The sequence below is a fragment of the Perca flavescens genome, chromosome 12, assembly GCF_004354835.1.
Source record: "Perca flavescens isolate YP-PL-M2 chromosome 12, PFLA_1.0, whole genome shotgun sequence".
NCBI classification, from domain to species: Eukaryota; Metazoa; Chordata; class Actinopteri; order Perciformes; family Percidae; genus Perca; species Perca flavescens.
The window spans coordinates 31,482,675-31,505,761 of NC_041342.1; the positions used below are offsets into that span (position 1 = coordinate 31,482,675).

Sequence of the window (23,087 nt, forward strand, 5' to 3'; positions counted from 1 at the left end):
GGAGCGCATGAGGCGGTTCCAGCCGAGCAACGGGCCGCTGCACAGAGGGGATCCGGCCGCTTATCTCTGCCAGGGTGCCACACCATAGGTTCGGCTACAGGAGGGGAGCACGTCTTGGCTCGGTATCCACGAAGGAGCGGAGGCATATTCGCCGACAGCGCCGTGATCTTTGAGCCTAAAGGCTGCATCGCTTCACACCCCTGCGTCGCAGCGGTTGCTGGATAACGGTGTAAAGCTGTCGGGTGGCATCTATGCAATTTTTTCTCGACTTTTCATTGTATTATGAACACAGAGGAGGGAGAGGCGGGTGCAGCTTGCGGGGAGGCGAGGGGATGCACCGGCATCACCCACCGCCACACCTGGGATGAAGGCGAGCCGCTGGGCTGCCAAGGACGTCGTCACCCCGAGGATGAGGACGAGGCAGCAGGGCAGGGAGAGGACGGAGAGGGCTGCCTGGAGGGCCGGGGCTGCAGGGAAGCAGGTGAGGGGAGCAACGGGGGGACTTTTTCCAGTGAGGAAGGGGCGGTCGGGGGAACATCGTGCAAGGAGCAGGCGATGCATTCAAACTGCAGCAGCGAAACCTGCATCCCTACTCCCAGCTGCCGGATCTGCTTCCAAGGCGCAGAGCAGGTAAATGTAAATACTACTGACATGTATGTGAAACAGGTCGGTTATATGTCACATTTCTGTCATCAAATATCTGTATATATATTTGCCTTATTCGGTTTAAACTCCTGTTTTTTTTTTTGTATGTGTGAATGGGGGAAAGTTGATTTAAATTGAATGATGTCGAGGGCACAGAGATCATCACAGACCTGCACTTTGATTGGTTGACTGCTGCAACATGTGAAAAGACCTTTTTTTTTTCATTTAACCTTTATTTATCCAGGTAATTCGATTGAGAACAAATTCTCATTTGCGACGACCTGTCACACACACACAGTTACACATTCAAACCTGGAAGCTGCCCAGTACAACCCCAGTCTGATATGCTGGCCACTGAGCAGCTCCACTGGAGCGGTTGGGGTTAAGGGCCTTGCTCAAGGGCACCTCAGTGGTGGTAATGAGGGAGGGACAAGCGCTTTCCCCACCCTGATTTTATCCGGTCGGTCTGGGGATTAAACCGGCGACCTCCCGCTCGCTTCTTTAACCTTTACGTCACCACTGCCCCTAAAGACCTCTGCTCAGGTTGTAGGTGTGCCAGGGCTTAAATGGAAATGTATTAGGTCACAAAAACAGCTGTCATTTGTCCTGTTCTATCAAGTGCAACAGAGCTAACAGAAGACTTAGGAAGATGTCAATCAATCAGTCCATACACACACCCACACAGACCCGATCAGCCAGCTTAACTGAAACCACCTGGGGCTTAAAGACCTTATATCATCACTGTCAGGTGAACATTTTGTATGTCCAAAACTGTTGCTTTTCAGGAAATGAACAACAATATTTTGAAAATATTCTATTGAGCTATTTGCCTTTCACAAAGTCAGATGAAATCGCCTTGTCGCTGTTTAGATATTTGCGAAACCCACAGACAGACGTAATGGGCGATAACACAAGAAATTTAAATAACAAAATATGGAGATACAAGGTTTCTGACTGACTGACAGCAACAATATGTAACAACTTCAACAAAATCAACCATCTATGATAGTACAGACATGTTTCTTTGGAACAATACAGCACTTTGAACTGCTGCAGTGACTTCAGCACCATGGACAGCTACAATGAGGAATAGCATCATTTGACTGTTTAACAGCTGAGTTGCTGGTGATGAAAAGTGACTAAATACATTTCTTCCACTCTGCTACATTTCAGGGAGAAATAGTGTCAACTCTACCGAGAGGTCAGTGCGTTATTTTTTTATCACAACCAGTTGTAATCTATGCACACATATATCGATTTTTACCCGATTGACAATGCATCGTTACATCCCTAGAGATTTTACAAACAAAACATATGATCATCTTCTGACAACATCAAACATTTTTCAATTACGCCAACAGTATATTAGTATAAAAGTCATAGTATAAAGGTACTTTATTGTCACATACACATCCATGTAGTGAAATTAATTCTCTGCATTTAACCCATCCCCCAAGGGAGCAGTGGGCAGCCATTTACAGCGCTGGGGAACCAACTCCATCTGAGCCAGTTCTTTGATCAAGGGCACTGACTGACTGGAGAAGCTAGTACGTGTTTTTTGATGGTGGGGGAAACCGGAGCAGCCGGAGAAAACCCACACAAACATGGGGAGAACATACAAACTCCACACAGAAAGGCCCAACCTGGATTTGAACCTTCTTGCTGTGAGGCCACAGTGCTAACCATTTCTGCACAAATTAAACACTTAAAGTCAATCCTTTCTTGACACGCTACAACAGGAACATGCAGTAATAATGTCAGAAAAGACTAAAAGCACCTGTAACCATTTCCAAACATAATGGCTCACCAGTGCTTTAAAATCTGAAACCACAGCGAGCCAGAGGGAGTGTGACTCGTAGCCACATTATGCTTCCTCTGTGACCATAGAACCTTCTCACAGAAATTACTAATTGCAGTTAATGTTTTGTAAATATAAAGTCAGTAGTTAGTTATCTGTAATGAAAGTATTCCTCATTATGCTTGATGACCACTTGGAGACTCCCTGGGAGGTCCTTAAACCTCACTTTTGGAACCACTGACTAAGAGTATACAATAACAACGTGTACTGCAGCAAAGTTGCTCATGGAAGAAAAGGATGAATTGACTTTGAAAGTAGTTTAAAAGACAATCACAGTTGTGTAACTGTCCAGAAAAGTCACATTTCAGCACCAAGGACAGCTCACATCGTCAGGGTCAGGGTTTACATCAGTCTGAGGTCAACATTAAATATTTTTTTTATCTCATAGGTTTCTCACCAGTTTCTTTAGGAAATAGATTGGCATTTTAAATGTGTACAGCTACTAAAATACAAATGACATTACATACAAATGGCTGGTTCACAAAGACAGAACTATAATTCTAACAAGTCTAAATTCTAACTGTTGAGTAATTGAAAAATATCTGATGTCAGAAGATGATCATATGTTTTGTTTGTAAAATCTCTAGGGATGTAACGATGCATTGTGAATCGGGTAAAAATCAATATGTGTAAAGATTACAACTGGTTGTGCTAAAAAAATAATGCACTGAACTATTTCTCCCTGAAATGTAGCAGAGTAGAAGAAATGTATTTAGTCACTTTTCATCACCAGAAACTCAGCTGTTAAACAGTCAAATGATGCTATTCCTCATTGTAGCTGTCCATGGTGCTGAAGTCACTGCAGCAGTTCAAAGTGCTGTATTGTTCAAAAGAAACTTGTCTGTACTATCATAGATGTTTGACTTTGTTGAAGTTGTTACATATTGTCGCTGTGTGTCAGTCAGAAACCTTGTATCTCCATATTTTGTCATTTAAATTTCTTGTGCTGTCACCCGTTATGTCTGTCTGTGGGTTTCGCAAATATTTAAACAGCGGCGAGGTGATTTCATCGGACTTTTTCCAAGGTACACAGCTGAATATAATATTTTAAGCAACAGTTTTGGACGTACATGGTTTTCACCTGACAGTGACGATATAAGGTCTTCAAGTCCCAGACATCAGATATATGACAGATTGGATAGTTATCTGCTCATGAGTTTCTTGAAAATAAGTCATTCTGCATGAAAAATAAAGCATTAATGACTAAAGACATCTTAGTCGACTTAGAACAAACGACTGATTAGTCGACTACTTGACTAGGAGGTGCAGCCTATAAAACACATAGTATTTGTTTTAAATTCCTGTGTAGAGTCCATTTAAGTTCAGATCTTTCCAGTTATACAATCAATACACAATGAAACAAGCCGCTTCACATCCGAGGTGGATGACAAAGACTCAATCTATAGCATTCCCAAGTGATCCATCAGTCTGTCTGCGTGTCTTCCTGGAGGTGGATGGACAGATGTGGACCTTTCAGGGACAAATGGACACTGTGTCCGCCTGTCTCTGAAATCTGACACTCTGCAGGCCTATTTGGCTCGTGACATCGAGCCTCGGTGAGGGACCATTCATCCACGCCAGAGCTAAAGGGGAAGAGAAGAGTCAGGGCAGTAAATGCCTAAGTGAATATCCTGTCTTTTGAACGTGGGCTATAGCTATTAGCAGAGCTAATCTAATAGCTCTGCCTCCGGGTCCAGACTGATATTTGATTTTGATGCAAGGCCGCAGGCCGGGCCAGCTCGCCAATTATCAAGAAGATTGCCAAACAGAAATGTGACACTTTAAAATAGTCACATCTGAGCTGATAAGAGCAAGAAAGGGAAAAGGCCAAATCAGCATCAGTGGATGGCTGATTAGAATTTCGATCAAAGTTGAACTTGACAGTATATCAGCGTTGGGGTCATTCGGAAGTAGCAGAGAACGAAAAGAATTCAGAACATCGGTATCAGCCGGTATTTGCCTCGTTGACTGTCGTCGGCTGAGGAGGTTAAGGATGTATACCATGTCACTGCAACACTACCGGTTTTGATTCCTGGCCGAGAACCTTTGGTGCATGTTTGAGTTGATTTTATCAGGATCCCCATTAGCTGATGCAGAACATCAGCTACTCTTCCTGGGGTCCACACAAAACATAAAACATTACAATAGATAAGATGTTTTCAAACAAAACAGACACAAGATATAAAAATAAGAGCAGGATAACTAGCATTATTCTTTCTTACAAATATAACTATACATATTCCTCTTCATATACTCTTATAAATATTACACTAAATACATAAGCACTGAATATAGAACATTTAAATCTTACATCTTTGTATACATATAAATATTCCTATACATAAAAAGTACAAAAGTAGTTACAAAATATGGTTATTACCCTTAGATGTTTACTTGATTTATTGTGCACTTTAGTATTCTCAGCCAGAAGTGAGTTCCATGCAACCATACAACACATGTCATTTAGCTGATGCTTTTTATCCAAAGCGACTTACAATTGCTTCATATGTCAGAGGTCGCACGCCTAGAGCAACTAGGCGTAGCAAGTGCCTTGCTCAGGGACACACTGGTATCGAACCCAGGTCTCCCACACCAAAGGCATGTGCCATATCCACTGCGCCACCACCACCGTACATAGCATTGATTGTGTTCAGGGTCTAGGAACTTTGAAAAGAGCATGTCTGGTGGGTTATTTATGTGTGTTAGAGCTACATGTAAGTTGACTATACAAACAATTAGGAATTTTCAATTAATTCATGTTTCTAACAAAAGCCAGGAGTGATGCTGATAGTCTCTCCTCAACTTTCAACCAGGAGAGATTGACATGCATGTTGTTTACATTAGACCTAAGTGGACATTGAAGGGCAAGACGAGACAAGCTGCTCTGTTCTGAGCCAGCTGCAGTTTCCCTAGATCCTTCTTTGCAGCACCTGACCATATCATTGGGCAATAGTCTAGATGTGATGGCATCCCCTCTCTCTCTCTTTCCCCCTGTGTTTCCTGTCTCTTGATGCATATGGTTATCCATCGTGTCCGATGATGACCATCTTCTCCTTCATTTATGAGATTTTTTGTGACTGTATAGTACGTGGATATACCATAGTTCTATTACCATTCTTCAGCAGCAGTGGCAAAAGTATTCAGATCCTTTACTTTAGTAAAAGTACTAATACCACAATGTAAAAATACTCTGTTACAAGTAAAAGTCCTGCATTGAAAATGTTACTTAAGCAAAAGTCTGTAAGTATCATCAGGAAAATGTAGTTACAGTATTAAAAGTAAAGAAAATCCTCCCATTGTAGAAACTGGAAACATTCCAACCAGTTGTGTGTTTAATGGTCTAATCATTTCAGCTGGACTTGTAGGCCAGTTTACTTTAGAATAAAAACAGATTATTTTTGCGTGCAGGAATCTAAATGTGTAAAGTAACTAGTAACTAAAGCTGTCAGATGAATGTGGTGGAGTAAAAAGTACAATATTTCTCTCTGAAATGTAGCGGAGTAGAAGTAGAAAGTGGCATGAAAAGAAAACACTCAAGTAAAGTACAAGTACCTCAGCATTTGGACTTAAGTACAGTACTTGAGTAAATGTATTTAGTCACTTTCCACCACTGCTCTTCAGTTCAGCCTGGTTGACTTTCTAGTACACTTCAGACTCCATTGGCCTTTATAACACTAAAATAAGTGGAATATTTGCATCGAGTGTCCCCTCAGAGGTTTCAGAAACGTATTCAAATCCTCCTTGATGTTGGTTTTTATCACGTCTTCAGTACATAGCTGACTCGCTACAGTTAATCCAAGCGAAAGCCTCCGAGGTCCTTTTAAACCCACAAGGTTAATATGACAAGATGAAAAACGAGCTGCCTGACCACTGACCTTAATATACTATTAATATGCCACTCGCAGCCCAGCCGGCAGGTCAGAGCTACAGCAATGGCTGCTCGAGGAATGCCTCGAGGAGGAATAAAAAAAAAAGAAAAAGAAACACCGGAAAAATAGGCATGGCTGTGATGATTAATGCCATGCTGTATCCATGCCGTTAATATCCGCCACGTGCTGTAGCTTTGAGAAATGATCATTGATCGGAGCAATGCTGGTAAAGCCCTCTGGTGAACAAGTCGTGTATTTTCTTTGATGCATGACTCACTGGAAGAAAAGGCCAAACTGAGCCCTGAGAACAAGGATTTCAAGATGATGGGAAAGTTGACACATAGACCTTGAAAATGGACGCAAGATTAATATTGCGGAGACGGTTCTAATATCGACCCAAAAGCAGTTTCTTTCTGTTTCTTAAAGGTTCTGTCACTGATGATAGAAACACCGGACAAGATATGAATGTTAAGTAGCTACTTAAAGCGTAACTCTCGCCAAAATGCAACCTAGGGTCTTTTTGTGAATGTACCAGAGTCCAACTTTCGTTTAAAAGCATAATTAGGATGGAAACGCCACTTTTAAGATTTACCATATTTTCGTTTTTTGGTCAAATGGCCTTTTGAATGGGAGTGCTAGGGGCACTACTATGATCGCATCAAAACCACTATTTTTAAAACATTAAGAAGGCTCGACACAACATGAGACTTTGCTCCAAGTATCACCAGGGGCTCTCCACATGAACTCCGCATTGAGAACATTGTTTGTGTACCCAGAGTTTACTAAAAAGAGAGGTTTTGAACAACTCACTTTAGTTGTTGGTTTTTCCAATGGCACCGTCAAAAATAGCCGATTTCCAAATGCAACGTAACAGGGAGGAGAGTAGAGACGAAAGCTCCTAAAGCTTAGTTCCATATAAATGCACGGATAATTCGTTGTTTTGTCGTTAGTGAAAAACAATATTACCCTTCTAGTTGAAAAGGAGCCTCATATAAGAATGACATTTCCTCCTATGGAGTCCGTTCATTCGCATTCGGAGATCGACTCGTTTTGACTGGCAAGATGGCGGCGAGAGGAAAAACCAACAACTAAAGTGAGTTGTTCAAAACCTCTCTTTTTAGTAAACTCTGGGTACACAAACAATGTTCTCAATGCGGAGTTCATGTGTAGAGCCCCTGGTGATACTTGGAGTAAAGTCTCATGTTGTGTCAAGCCTTCTAGTGTTTTAAAAATGTTGATTTTGATGCGATCATAGTAGTGCCACTAGTTCTCCCATTCAAAAGGCCATTTGACCGAAAACGAAAATACAGTCAATCTTAAAAGTGGCGTTTCCGTCCTTGTTGCAGCCAATTTGGATGAGTGTGTGTGCATGGATAGTGTGTGTGTGGGTGGTAGGTTTGTGTGAATGGTTTGATCGTTACGTCACCTGCGCACCTGTGTGTATGTGCTAATTAGCCAGGGTAGTAAGGGAATCACAGGTGAGCCAGAGGGAGAATCTAGTCTGGGAAGCCACACAGTTTTTCAACCTCAGCTGTGCGATAGTGATGGTTTTTAGATCTCGTCTGTTCGTTTTTAATCTTGCACGTCAGTTTTTTGTATGTGTTTTTAAATACATTTCTACAATAAAGAATTAACTATACGGCGATGGCGGACCTCATTTTTTGCAACAGCAAGAGTTGGAAATGGCTTCAAATTCCCTGCAGTGGCATTTTTTGTGGACAGATTGCCACTACATTATGTTGAAAAACTTAGCTTCAAAGGACGGAACTATTGGATCTGCAGGTGGAAGGACACACCGCGCTTCATTCATTGCGTGCCAGCTGAATCCACTCATTTGGACACAGATACAGCCTGCGCAAAAGCTTTGCAGAAGAATCACGGTAGGACAAAACAAGAATTGTTACGCTGTGTGGAAGAGATTGGCCTTCTCACAAAGGGATACAGGTACATCCTGCTACAATTCTTAATAAAGTCTTCAGCAGTTCTTCTAAATCAATATCAAAATGAGTGATGTGTCTGCAGCTGTCAGTCAAAGTGAAACGGAAAATGAACGTGGTAAAAGATCGGTCAAACTAACGGCCAAAGCATTGGAATTAAAAATAATATCAAATCAAAAGGAAAGGAATTCCAGGATAAAGAAACTACACAAATTAACAAAGGAAGTTAAGCAACTGATGCTTTCAAAGGGAAATGTGTCTGAGGTACAAACAAAGTATGAAATGTGTTTGAAACTTTGTGTGGAAATTGAACAGTTTCATGAATCATTGAAACAAAAGCTACCTGAGGATGAAATGTCAAAACAAAATGAATGGGTTGAAGCACAAATGCACAGCAATAAAGCAATAATACAAAACATGGACATGTGGTTGCTTGACAAAAGGGACAATGATGATGATGATGATGATGATGATGACGATGATGCTGCACTAAACAAAACTGTGCTCAAAACTGCACCTGCCACAGCTGTGGTCACTGATGACATTGGTCCAGGGGACAGCATTTCTAATGTTGGTGGTAAAACAGGCTTATCAACTGGCGTTACAGTCAAAGGTCTTCAAGGTCTTCAATTTCCTCTGCATGCCTAAAAGCGGAGGCGGAAAGGGCTGCTCTCCTTGCAAAGGCAGCTGCCCTTAAAGAAAGACATGAGCTGGACGCTCAGGAGGAGCAAATCCGACAGAAAAAGGAATTGCTGGAATTGCAAAGTCAAATTGCTGTTCAAACTGCAAAGGTTAATGTGTACAGAGCATCTGATGTGCAGAGCTCAAGAGCTCATTCAGATGGAATGAATTCTTATCTGAGAAGTTCTAAACGTAAATCTTCTTTCAGACTCTCTGCTATGGAATTTGTTCCACAAAGTTCAAAGCATCAATTCAATCACCCACCAACAGGAGGCAGTAATGTGGCAGTGCTAATGGAGGCACAGCCTACATATTCCAATCATCAATTCAATCATCCACCAACAGGAGGCAGTAATGCGACAGTGCTAATGGAGGCACAGCCTAACTATTCCAATCATCAGTTGAATATTCCACCAATAGGAGGCAACAAAACTGCCATATCAATGGGAGCACGACACCAGGAGACATTTTCAAAGCATGTTGGACCAAAAGTTTATGCTCTGAATCCCCAACCAAGCATTCCTCAAATATTTCAGGAAACATCTCATGCAATACATGACACAAAGGAACCCATTCAACGTGTTGACCTGATGCAAACTAATGTTGACCAAGGCAATCTTCTTTCCATCATGCAACGACAAAATGAAATAACTGCTCTGCTAGTGCAACAACATTCTTCATTATCATTACCTCCAAGAGATATACCAAGTTTTGATGGAGATCCTCTTGAGTATAGCACATTTATCAGAGCATTTGAGCATGGAGTGGAAGGAAAGGCTGCTAGCAGCATAGACTGTTTATACTTTTTGGAGCAGTATACCAAAGGACAACCAAGGGAGCTGGTTAAGAGCTGTCAACACATGCCACCAGACAGAGGATATCAAAGAGCAAGGACCCTTTTAAAAAGAACGCTTTGGAAATGAACAAAAATAGCCACTGCCTACATGGAGAAAGCTTTTGGATGGCCATCAGTAAAATCAGAAGATATTGAAGCTTTGCAAGCTTTTGCTTTGTTTTTACGTGTCTGCTGTAATGCTATGGAGGACATCAGCTATATGGCAGAGATGAATATGCCATCCAACATGCGTGCTATTGTCTTGAAGCTACCATATAAATTGAGAGAAAAATGGAGAAACACTGCTTATGAGCTGCAGGAGAAGCACAGTCGCCAAGCAGGTTTCAGTGATATTGTCAACTTAATTGAAAGGCAAGTGTCCATTGCTTCCAGTCCACTCTTTGGAAACATCCAGGACACATTCACCTCAACACCTCAGTATAAAGAGAGAAATAAAGTCTCACAAGGATGCTTTAAAGGAAAAGGAAGCAGTTTTGCTACTTCTGTGGCAGCGGTCAATGCTCAACCTGTGACTCAAATGCAAAATGAGAGAAACTTACCTGATAAACCAACAAGGGTGTTTTGTCTGCTGTGTGAAGAGGGTCACAAATTGGAGTCGTGTCCCAAAATGGAGAAGAAGTTACACAGTGAAAAAATGAACTTCTTAAAGGAGAAAGGTGTTTGTTTTGGATGTTTATCTGTTGGACACATGAGCAAGGACTGTCATAGGCGTCTGTCTTGCAAAGTGTGTAATTTAAAACATCCTACCATCCTTCACATCCATTCAAGAGAGAAAATCAATTCAGAGGACACGCAGCAGGAAATATCAGGAAACAGTCATGCAGTTTCTCCCAAGACATGTGGCCATATAGGGGCCGGAGCACAGGACAGCGTCTTGGCAATTGTGCCTGTACAGATTAAGGCTAAGAAAGGCAGCGAAATGCTAACCACATATGCATTTTTAGATCCTGGCAGCACTGCCACTTTCTGCTCTGAGCGACTCATGAGGGAGCTAAAGGTCAGAGGAAGGAGTGCCAAAATCCTGTTAAGGACTATGAATCAAGAAAAGTTTGTTGACAGTCATGTTATCTCAGGACTGGAGATAGCTGCACTTAATGGTAACACCTACTTTGAATTGCCAGAAGTCTACACTCAGTGTAAGATGCCTGTGACTCGGGACAACATTCCACGACAGGAAGAGTTAAGTGCTTGGCCACACTTAAGCTCTGTGGAAATTCCTGTAATTGATGCTGATGTGGAGCTGTTAATTGGGACCAATGTGCCAAAGGTAATGGAACCATGGCAAGTGGTACACAGCAACAATGAAGGACCTTATGCTGTTAGAACCATACTCGGCTGGGTTATCAATGGACCAGTGAGAGGAGGCAATGAGACTGAGATCAGCTGCCCCACTATCGTAGCTAACAGAATAACCATTGCTCACATAGAGGAACTGCTGGTGAAGCAATATAACCATGACTTCAATGAAAAATCATCAGATGACAAGCCAGAAATGTCCAGAGAAGATCTTTATTTTATGGCAATCATGAACAGTTCAGCTGAACTTAACAATGGACATTACTGCTTGAGATTACCTTTCAGAGAGGATAATGTTGTCATGCCTAATAACCGTCACGTTGCTGAGCAAAGAGTCCTTTGCCTGAAAAGGAAATTCGAGAAAAATGCAACATTTAAGGAGGAATATGTTCATTTCCTTGGTGACGTCATAGACAAGGGCTATGCAGAGAGAGTGCCAGAACACCAATTGGAAGGAAAAGAAGGAAAAGTCTGGTACATCCCGCACCATGGCGTGCACCATCCTAAAAAGGGAACCTTGAGAGTGGTGTTTGACTGCGCTGCAAGTTTCAAAGGATTTCCCTCAACAGTCAACTACTCCAGGGACCTGACTTGACAAATTCTTTGCTTGGAGTTCTCATAAGGTTTCGTCAAGAAAGTATAGCAGTGATGGCGGATATACAGGCAATGTATCACCAAGTCAAAGTGGCAGAACAGGATACAGATTTTCTTCGTTTCCTCTGGTGGCCAAATGGTGAACTGACACAACATCTCACTGAATACAGAATGACTGTTCATTTGTTTGGTGCTATATCATCGCCTAGCTGTGCCAGTTTTGCCTTAAGAAAGACTGCTGATGACAACCGAGAAGAATTTCCAGCACATGTGATCAACACCATCAAGCAGAACTTTTATGTAGATGACTGCTTGAAATCCATGCCTTCAGAGGCAGAAGCCATGGCATTGGTGGGAAACTTGACAGCTGTATGCCAGTTGGGAGGGTTTCAGTTGTTAAAATGGGTCAGCAACAGTCGATCAGTGTTGGAATCCATTGATGCAGAGAAAAGAGCCAAAGAAATGAAAGGACTGGATTTCGACAGGGACAATCTCCCTGTGGAGAGAATATTGGGACTGCAATGGTGTGCAGAAACCGACACTTTCAGATTCAAGATGGCAGTCCAAGAAAGACCATTTACAAGAAGAGGCATCTTGTCTGTTGTGAGCTCAGTATACGATCCCATTGGATTTCTGGCACCTTTTACCTTACCTGCCAAGTTGATGCTGCAAAACCTCTGTAGGTTGAGCTACAGTTGGGATGACCTTATTCCTCCACACTACCAGCTGCAGTGGGTCAGGTGGCTAGAAGACCTAAAAGGGCTTAGCGTATTCAGCGTGTCAAGATGCATCAAACCAAAAGATTTCGGAAAACTCATAAGTGTCCAACTACATCACTTCTCTGATGCTAGTGAGGATGGTTACGGCACAGTTTCATATCTGAGGCTAAAAAACCACTGGGACAAGATTCACTTAGCCTTCATTTTAGGGAAGGCACGAGTTGCTCCAGTAAAGAAAGTGACAATCCCAAGGATGGAATTAACGGCTGCTGTGCTTGCTGTTAGAGTTGACAGAATGTTGAAAGCAGAGTTGCAACTAGAGCTGGAAAGTTCAATCTTCTGGACGGACAGCACAACTGTGCTAAAGTACATCAGGAATGAAACAAAACGCTTTCACACCTTTGTGTCAAATAGGATCTCCATTATCAGAGAAGCCACTGTTGTCTCCCAATGGAGGTATGTTGACACAAAACAGAATCCAGCAGACGAGGCCTCTCGTGGTTTGAAAGCTGAGGAACTCCTTACATGTTGCAGATGGATCCACGGCCCAGATTTCCTTTTCAAGAATGAAAGTGAATGGCCTATTAATATTGTGGAGCCTGCTTCTTTCAGCTGTGATGACCCTGAGGTCAAAGGACATGCTATTGTGAATACTATAATTATCAAAGAGTCACAGAATGCAACAACACAGCTGATTACCAACTTCTCGTCATGGAAAAGGTTGAAGACCTCAGTTGCTTGGTTTCATCAGTGGAGAAAGGTGTTGCAGTTGTTGTCTCAAAAAAAGACAGGAAATACAAGCGTGTGTGTCAGGTAATGGACTTAACATAATTGAACAGAAGAACAAAGTGGAAAAGGAAATGCAAAGCTTCAAAGCCACATTGGGTGGTCAGACTTTGGCATTGGAAGATATTAACACAGCTGAAAGTGCCATTATTCAGTACTGCCAAATGGAAAAGTTCAGTGATGAAATAACTGCATTGAAAAGTGGAACATCTGGAGTTAAGAAAAGTAGTCCGATTTACAAACTTGACCCAGTGCTGGAAAATGGGCTCTTGAGAGTGGGAGGACGACTCAGTAAAGCGGCAATGCCTGATGGCATGAAACATCCAGTCATTCTTGCTAAAAATCAGCACATCTCAACTCTCATTTTGCGCCACATTCATGAGCAACTGGGACATTGTGGAAGAAATCATCTGCTTTCCAGACTTCGCCAACAGTATTGGATCACCAGTGCTAATTCTGCAGCCAGAAAGATCCTCTCTTCCTGTGTTATTTGCAGACGCTATAGGGGAAAGCTGGGTGAACAAAAGATGGCAGATTTACCAAAGGAAAGACTCAACCAGATCTCCCACCTTTTACAAATGTGGGTGTCGATTATTTTGGTCCTTTTGAGGTGAAGGCAGGCCGTAGCCGCATCAAAAGATATGGAGTTATCTTTACTTGTATGGCCAGCAGGGCAGTGCACTTGGAAGTGGCATACTCATTGGACACCAGTTCTTGCATCCATGCACTGCGCCGATTCATTTCAAGACGAGGCCAAGTGTCACACATCAGGTCTGATAACGGAACCAACTTTGTTGGAGCAGAACGCGAACTGAGACAAGCTCTATCTGCTCTGAACCACAAGCAAATTCAAAACACATTACTTCAATCTGGAATAAAATGGAGCTTCAACACCCCTAGTGCTTCACATCACGGAGGAGTATGGGAGAGAATCATTCGTATGGTCAGGAAGGTGCTGAATTCAGTACTTCATCAGCAAACTACAGACGACGAAGGACTGCAAACTCTTCTGTGTGAGGTGGAAGCTATCCTTAATGACCGTCCACTCACAAAAACTTCAGATGATCCCAATGACTTGGAACCCTGACTCCCAATCACATTATTTTGTTAAAAGGCAAACCTGCGCTACCACCAGGACTTTTTGACACAAGTGATCTGTACACCAGACGGCGATGGAGGCAAGTTCAGTATCTTGCTGATCTTTTCTGGCACAGATGGGTTCGGGAGTACATACCACTGCTACAGGAACGCCAGCGGTGGTCAAAGGATAAGAGGAGCTTTGTTGCAGGGGACATTGTTCTTGTGGCGGACTCTACTGCCCCTCGTGGATCCTGGCTGTTAGGAAAGGTGTTGCAGACCTTTCCAGACAAGCAGGGACTGGTACGGTCTGTCAAAGTTCTGACCAAATGCAACATACTTGAGAGACCGATTACAAAGATCTGTCTTCTGTTGGAGGCTGATTAAGACTTTTGTAATTACTTATTCCATGGATATTTATGGACATTATTGACTGAAAATGCACACTTGTACTATGAACATTATTGATTGATTTGTCATTGGCTCCATTATTAATTTTGTGAATTGTTGTGTTATTATACAATAACAATTAGGGGCCGGTGTGTTGCAGCCAATTTGGATGAGTGTGTGTGCATGGATAGTGTGTGTGTGGGTGGTAGGTTTGTGTGAATGGTTTGATCGTTACGTCACCTGCGCACCTGTGTGTATGTGCTAATTAGCCAGGGTAGTAAGGGAATCACAGGTGAGCCAGAGGGAGAATCTAGTCTGGGAAGCCACACAGTTTTTCAACCTCAGCTGTGCGATAGTGATGGTTTTTAGATCTCGTCTGTTCGTTTTTAATCTTGCACGTCAGTTTTTTGTATGTGTTTTTAAATACATTTCTACAATAAAGAATTAACTATACGGCGATGGCGGACCTCATTTTTTGCAACAGCAAGAGTTGGAAATGGCTTCAAATTCCCTGCAATGGCATTTTTTGTGGACAGATTGCCACTACAGTCCTAATTATGCTTTTAAACGAAAGTTTGCCTCGGGTACATTCACAAAAAGACCCTAGGTGGCATTTTGGTGAGAGTTACGCTTTAATGTTATAGCAGTCGTCGTCGTTTCGCTGCCTCCATGTTACATTGTTGAATTTGTGTGAAAGGAAAGCTTCTTCACATCTGTTCAAATGAGGAAACGGGCAGACAGCTTCTTCTGTGTTGATCGTCGAAGCCAGGGCAGAGTTTGAATTCTTGCAGCATTCATCTTCCCAGAGTAACTAATTCATGTCAAAAGACCAGTGTTTTTACAAAGTTTAACCTTTGTCCCACCATTTCACTACACTTGTCCAAAGAAGGCAGTAGTTTGCAGACTTCCTCTCCTGTATTTTCTTCTGTCTGGCCTCTCGTTAATAGTTTCCTCGTGTTTCCTTTAGGTATCAAAATCAATTTTTTTAGAGCCTCGAAGCTTTATTGATTTTGCTCATCGGCCAATTTTAGCATCATGTCTGCTTTAGTTTTGTGTTGGTATATATTTGTGATTTAATTTTCTAATTAGCACAAAAAAAAAAAGCTCAGCTGAGACTGATGGGAATGTCATTTGTTTTGCACCTTATATGGTCATATTTGAAAACTAATTGACTATTTGATTCATTTTCGCAGCTCAAGATATGACAACAACCCCCAAGAATATTCTACCATTTGTTGGCCCCATTTAATCTCTGTTCACATTTTGACCTTTGCCGTCTGTCGGGTCTCCAGGGCGACCTGTTGAACCCGTGTCGGTGCGACGGCTCGGTGCGTTACACCCACCAGCACTGCCTGCTGAAGTGGATCAGTGAGCGCGGCTGCTGGACCTGCGAGCTCTGCTGCTATCGCTTCCACGTCATCGCCATCAACCTGAAGACGCCTCGGCAGGTAAAATACTGCAGAACGAAAAACCATTTCCTTTTCCAGTTCCTGTCTGTTTAAAGTTGCCGCAGTAAGAAACTCGGTTACACTTTTTGGTGGAGATGGCAGTGAGAAACAGGACACGTTTACAGTACGTTTACATGCACGCCAATATTCCACTATTATTCAGAATATGACAATATTCCGAATTTGATACAGACATAGGCATTATTTACAGAGGGATTACAACCCCAGAATGCAGAAAATGAAGTTTTTTAAATGCTCAAAATTTCAATCAATCCTGATACATCATTGGGTACGTTTAAATGCACACCAAAATTCCACTATTATTTAGAATATGACAAAATTCGGAATTTGATACAGGTCATATAAATAGCATATTCCAGTTGGATATTCAGAATGAGGCCTTTTTCCGAAACTAGCATTTTCCGATTAAAACATGTAGGATATTCCGGTATTATTCAGGTTTTAGAGGCATTCTTTGGACATGTATACAGTGCATTCGGAATATCAATCGGGGTTTTTACCGCAGTTTACGGCCTATTGGCTTTTTACAGCTTACAGTCAGCTCTGTGCGTTGCTATGGTTGCTGTACACAAACAAACCAGCCAACAGTTTGCGAGGCTGCAGACCCGATAAGAAGGAGAAACACAGCTACTATTAAACATCATCAAAGACTCGGATATCAACAGGTTTTTGGATATGAGCCGACCTTTTCAAGAAGCTGGTTGAAGGAATGAAAGAGGGACGCTGTGTTCACACAGTTCAATAAATTCTCCACTGCTGGAAAATTCTGCTTCCTAAAAATCCTATTTTGCACGGCTAAATGTAAACGGGAATAGTAACTTTCATTAGCCGTGTCGACAGCTTAGTTGGAAAATCGTCTTTTTTTTTTTCGGAATAAGTGCAAAAACCTGAATATCATGTGCATGTAAACGTAGTCAGTGTGACCTGTGGAAACACACTCTTATCTTTTCTTTAGTGAAACCACATTTACAATATCTTAATATAACATTGTATAACATATTACATAACATTCATAATTACAAACGTGTTAAATGAAAGCTTTGATAGGTACAGAAGCAGCTTTTAAAAAAAATAAAATAAAATAGAGTTAAAGGAAATAATGTTTTTTTTTTTAAGTGAGCATCAACATCTTACAAATTTCAGTATTCAGGGGATTCAACCTGCCTGATTTTAGAGAGGTTAACAGTATTTTCAAAGTTGTTGGAAGCGTTTCCAGGCAAAATGGAATACGAAAAGATGTTTATGTGTCATTCTGACACAAATACATATTAGTAAATGACTTTTTGATGTTTTGGAAGTCTCTAGGTTTTGACATAAATGCAGATATAAATGGAATAAAAAAAAAAAAAAACTTACACATGTTAAAAACATACATGTGTACAGACAAGGCTAGCAGCAGCACCAGGTCAGACACTTTCTGGTGTGCAAAGACATAGAAAACGCCACACAGCCGCCACGCAACTGACACGCAACCGAAACGCCACGCTGACGCCACACCAATCAGTGGGCAGGAGGCCTTATGATTCAGAGTTAAACTACCTGGTTAAGGTTTAGGAAGATAGTTGCAATGGTTAAACGAAATCAGTGCGTTGGCTCGTCAAGGAAACCAGAGGTAGTTTCTAACAAGGACGCTCTCGCAAATTAAATTCTGCTGTTTTGCTTCTAATCATATCACTCAAAAGTCAAACGTTTGGTTGAATTAGATGTGTTTTTTTGTTGAGTTTATTGTGTGTTCCAACAACTGAGTTGGAAAGTTAGAACAGTAACACAGAGGCTAGCTTTAAGGATCTGGTACCACCTAAACAAAAACAGGGTTGATGTTTTTTTCTGCAGTGCTATTTAGAAACTATTGAAATGCATGAAAAAACAGACATTTGTGAGAATTAACGTTCCTGCTTTTGCCTGACTAATGCTGTTCTGTCTGATTTCTTATCACAGACGGCAGGGTTTAAATGGTTCGCTGAGACCTCATACAGTAGATATCAATGACAAAGCGAGTGCTCTTCTCTTCTTCTTTTCACATTTGTAGTTTAAATGCCTGACAAGCGATGTGACATCAAACTGCAGCCATTACATTTTCTCTGGCATTTTTTTTACTGCTTTTCACAGCCATAAACATTCAAGGTTACAGTTCCAAGTGTACTCTCTAAATTATTATGGAGGCATTAAAGGTCCACTGTGTAGGAGCGGTGAAATTGTATTTTGCATTCAAACGAATAGCGCTCTCAAGCACCTCGCTTTTTCAAATGCATGTTGCAACTACGGTAGCCGTTATGTTCCTTCAGTCCTCGTTTATTTAAAAAAGCTGAACAGACAGAGACTCGTGAGGCTTAAAATGTTCTCATTCTGGATCGTTTCTATAACTTCTAACTAAAGAACATTCAAGCCTTTTCAAATCTGTTTGCTCCAGATGGGATTTGAGTCCCTGGCAGACTGAACAAACACAGCTGAGGCTGTGCAAAGCTCTACTTTCTGTCCACTGAGTCTGTCCAAAGGCTTCTAAAAACAATCCTCCGCTATAAACCAAAGCACGTTTTTCTCCCATCCCAGAATACTGTGTGATCTAGCCAGACCTTCCTCCACAGCGCTGTGGAGGAAGGTCTGGCAAAGCGAGACTAGGACTGGATTGATCAGATGAGATTAAAAATGAGAAGAGCCTTCTGTGTGCACTCTCACCGTCGTTTGTTTGCTTTCTTCGCTAACATTTTCAAGCTGAACAGCCAATCAGATGTTGAATCGGCCAAAAACAGGCTGACGAAGGCCGACGTGTGGCAACGCTGCGGGACACACCGCATAAAACCCAAACCCAAAGCCCAACTTGGACCGAGGGCCAACGGTTGCCTTGGTGTGTCAGGGCCTTAAAGGACAAATCTGGCGCAAAATTAATCTAGCGGTTAATAACACGTTTACCGAGTCAACCGTTCTCTGGGATATGTTTTCATGCTAATTGATTGTGATCAGTTTTAGCACAAACCGCTAATAAGCTTATAACACTAGTCATAGAGACACAAGTAAAGTAAAAATAAATCACTATTTCTATACCACTAACAGGGCTCAAAATAGCACCACACTTCCTCTGTAGCATAATCACTTTGTAAGTGTACAGACAGTTTATTAAAAAGACAGTTGACTGTCTTTATAAACTATCTTTTTAATAAACTATCCGTACACTTACAAAGTTCTCAATGCTTCGGTTTACATGTAGGGACCCTCATTATGCTACCGTGAAGTGTGGTGCTATTTTGACCCTTGTTAGTGGTGTAGAAATAGAGATTTCTTTTTACTTTACCCGTGCCCCGACGACTAGCTTTATAAGCTAATTAGCAGTTTGCGCTAAAACTGGTCACATTCGATTAACATGAAAACATATCCCAGGGAACAGTAGAGTCGGTATCGATGTGTAATTAACCCCTATAGGTTCATTTTGCGAGGGATTTGTCCTTTAATGCAGTAGAGAGGACAGGCTCTTTCAGTAGTAGTTTGTTTCTCTCACCCCGTAAACCTGCTAACTGATGTTTCGTTGCTCTCTGTGTGCAGTGGCAGTCCATCACCATCACCCTGGTGGAGAAGGTGCAGATCATCGCCGTATTCCTGGGCTCTCTCTTCCTGGTGTCCAGCATCTCCTGGCTGCTGTGGTCCACGCTGAGCCCGCAGGCCATCTGGCAGCGCCGCGACCTCCTCTTCCAGATCTGCTACGGCATGTACGGCTTCATGGACCTGGTCTGCTTAGGTGAGCCTGCGGAAGACTTGTCAGCAGAATGTAAACACTGTAAAATATTACAGACCCATTTAGTTATGTCCACTTATTTCTTATTTTTAACTGAGCAAGCTGCTTATACAACTTGTGGATTTTGAACTCAACTTTATGAGTTTTTGAAAGTTAAACTTGCATTTATTCGTTGGGTTGACTATTTAAAAAAATTTATGTGTTGATTGAACTAAGGTATGTAAGTTAAGTTATCAACCAATTGCAGTCAGGACTGCAACTGGTTCATTGGCTGGCCAATTCCCATGATGCAAGGCGGTAAATAGAGTTGTGTTAAATTTTATAGAAATTTAATAATTTGCTGAAAAGTTTGCAGTTTGTTCGAAATACAAATGTAACTTTATGAATTCCTTTTATTAAACGTGTGTTTAGAATGTAATGTTTTGTTGCCTGGTAATTGTAATTGTTGTGCTGGTTTACATTTGTAACCATGAGTTAAGTGATGTTTGATAAGAAGAGGTGGAGTATCACAGTGTTAGACGTTGATCTGTAATAGGCTTCCTTCAGCCATTAATCTGCGGCGTGTCACTTCACTAGCGGCCATTTTATGTCAGGTGACGCAAGATCAGCGGAGAGGCTGCTATTTCTCATGGGGGCCCTGGAGTGGCCCCACCCAAGCACCCACGGTATCTCTGCTATAAACGTGGTTATGTTGGTTTAACTTGAAACTGTGAGTTGAAATAAAGTAGAAAAGTATGTCTGTTATACTAGGCAAGGAAGGTTTCTTGCATTATTAAAGAAAATAAATTATTTGTTTAAACTTAAAGTATGAAGTTAAACCAAGTAATACAAAGTTAAATCAACTAAAAGAACAACTTTAACAAAACTAGAACACTGTAGTTACATCAACCTCATTGACTTTAATTTCTAAGTTGAAACAAAGGCAGTCTTGAAGTTGAGTGAACTTCGATTTTCAAGGCAGCAGGGGAACTTGCATTTCCAAGTTAAACTAACTTTATTTAGCACCTTTCCTGCAAGCATGCAGCCCAAAGGGCTTCAAGAACTACATTCAAACAACACCGATGAAAACCAAACCAAAATAGACAAAAAAATACTAAAACACGCTAAAAAGGAATAAATAAAACCAACAGAATAAAATAAACACTGGGGCTAATTTGTTTTTTTAATAAAAAACAATAATTAACACTTTATACTATTGCTACCAACATTACTCCAAATTAAAAGCCAGATTAAAAAGATAGGTCTTTCTTTTTAAAAATATAGAGAGATCTTGCAATTCTAAACTCCAGAGGCAATGGGTTCCAGAGTTTAGTGGCATAAAAACAGAATGCCCTTTCCCTGTTCCTTTTTTTGGACACATAAGGAACATTTAAAAGAGAAGCAGTGGAGGACCTTAATGATCTGGCTGAAATATAAAAGAAAAGAAAATCACTGATGTATGGAGGCGCGAGTTCATTGGTCAATAAAACTGTTGAACCTAAAGCAAAAAAATTCTGGACCAACGGTTCAAACCTTGATTTTATTTGTGCAATAGAAAATAAGATGATTTCACCTTTTTTCTCTCTGTGTGGATTACATAAGACAAAATCTATAGCACAGATGGAGCATTAGTTTAGGAAGATCACTGAAGTTACAGCTTGCATTCATTGATTGGCATCAACTGCTTCATGAGTCCTTCATCGTCAGTCACAGGCTGCTTGACTACCAGTTGACGGTACAGGAAAGAATATTTCGAGTTTGAGCATTGGCTTTTCTATAGTTCTCTAAAGTCATCCATAAATATGTTTTCTGAAATGGAAGAAACCAGAAGCTAAGTAGATGAAGCATGTTCAAGAAAAAATGAGATGAATTACAATACCTAATTCGGAACAAATCCTCAAGCTTGACAATTGCCTTTAGATCAGAGGTGCCCACATTCTTTCATATGAAGGGCCAAAATGTATCTGGATGGAAACATAAATGTTGATGTTGAAGAATACTGCAATTCTTGTCATTCCTCGTTGATAAAACTTACCTATTTAATTTAAAAGGGAAGTGTCCCAGCACTGTGCTTTACATTGCCAAAAAACTAGGTACTTAAGTACTTATTAGCTGCACAAAATGTAAGTTTCGTAGTCATTACAGCTAGGATTTTACAGCACTTATAACAGGAGATAAGCATGAGCATGTCAAATGCCATGATGGGCCAAAACAAAGGGAGCACGGGACTAACTTTGTCCGTAGGACCCCAAACCGGGCAGTCTTGCTTTAGATGATACCTATAATGTGACCATATCAGAGGATCAACATTTCCTTTTAATGTTTTCTCCTTGTAACAGGTTTGATTGTCCACGAGGGGGCGGCGGTGTACAACGTCTTCATGCGCTGGCGAGCCGTCAACCTCCACTGGGATCTTAAGAGCTACGATAAAGCAAAAGACATGGAGGAGACGAGCAATGGCCATTCCTCATTGGTCCCCAGGACGCTTTGGTTGCCTCTGGCCACCTTTGGGCCCAATGGCCACTTACACTCCACCCAGCTGGGGCCGCAGCCATGGACCTGCCTCTGTTTGGCCCCCTTCTGCCCCGGCCTGGTGCCCCGAAACAACCTCAGCCAGGACAGCGACTCAGGAGAGGTCGTCATTCGTGTGACATCGGTGTAACACCAAGCGGTATTTATGCAGGAACAAAGCATCTGATGGTTTTCCCTTGGTGGTAACAATGGGCTTCTCTGGGCAGTTTATAATACTACGCAATCTGTTGACTTTTTTTTGTTGCAGTTTTTCCAAATGTTTTCCGAATTAATTGTTTGTCTGCTCTGGGGCGGGTCCTCAAAACAATCTCAACCGTTAAATTAAGTCATGTGGGGTGTCGTTGCCTTTGTGTTTAATTCTTAGAAGAAAAAACAAAAGTCAACAATCACCTCTACCCTTTCTTTTTCCAAACCCTTCTGCAGTATTCAAGTATCGTGGGATAGAAGGTAGTGATGAGAAAGATGATTAGATTTACAACTTGTGACCATTTACAGCCTCACATATTCATGATGGTAAGGTTAATAGATACTGTACATGGTCAACATAGCACTATATACCATACATTTGGCTTTTTTCCCCATTGAGCTTTGGCTGATTTAAGGCATCCCTGCTTGTTTGCTTTTTGAGACACTTCTGCATTGTTTGGCAACAGGTGGAATATGTGGAAGCTT

General features: G+C 41.5%; 1 protein-coding gene across 1 annotated transcript; it reads left to right on the forward strand.

Annotated features, from left to right (window-relative positions):
- The first annotated feature begins 282 nt into the window (after positions 1-282).
- marchf11 (membrane-associated ring finger (C3HC4) 11) lies at positions 283-23,087 on the forward strand. Its single transcript, XM_028594373.1, has 4 exons — positions 283-630; positions 16,001-16,156; positions 19,715-19,907; positions 22,223-23,087. The coding sequence occupies exons 1-4, from the start codon at positions 283-285 to the stop codon at positions 22,543-22,545; spliced, it is 1,020 nt and encodes a 339-aa protein (XP_028450174.1). The 3' UTR covers positions 22,546-23,087.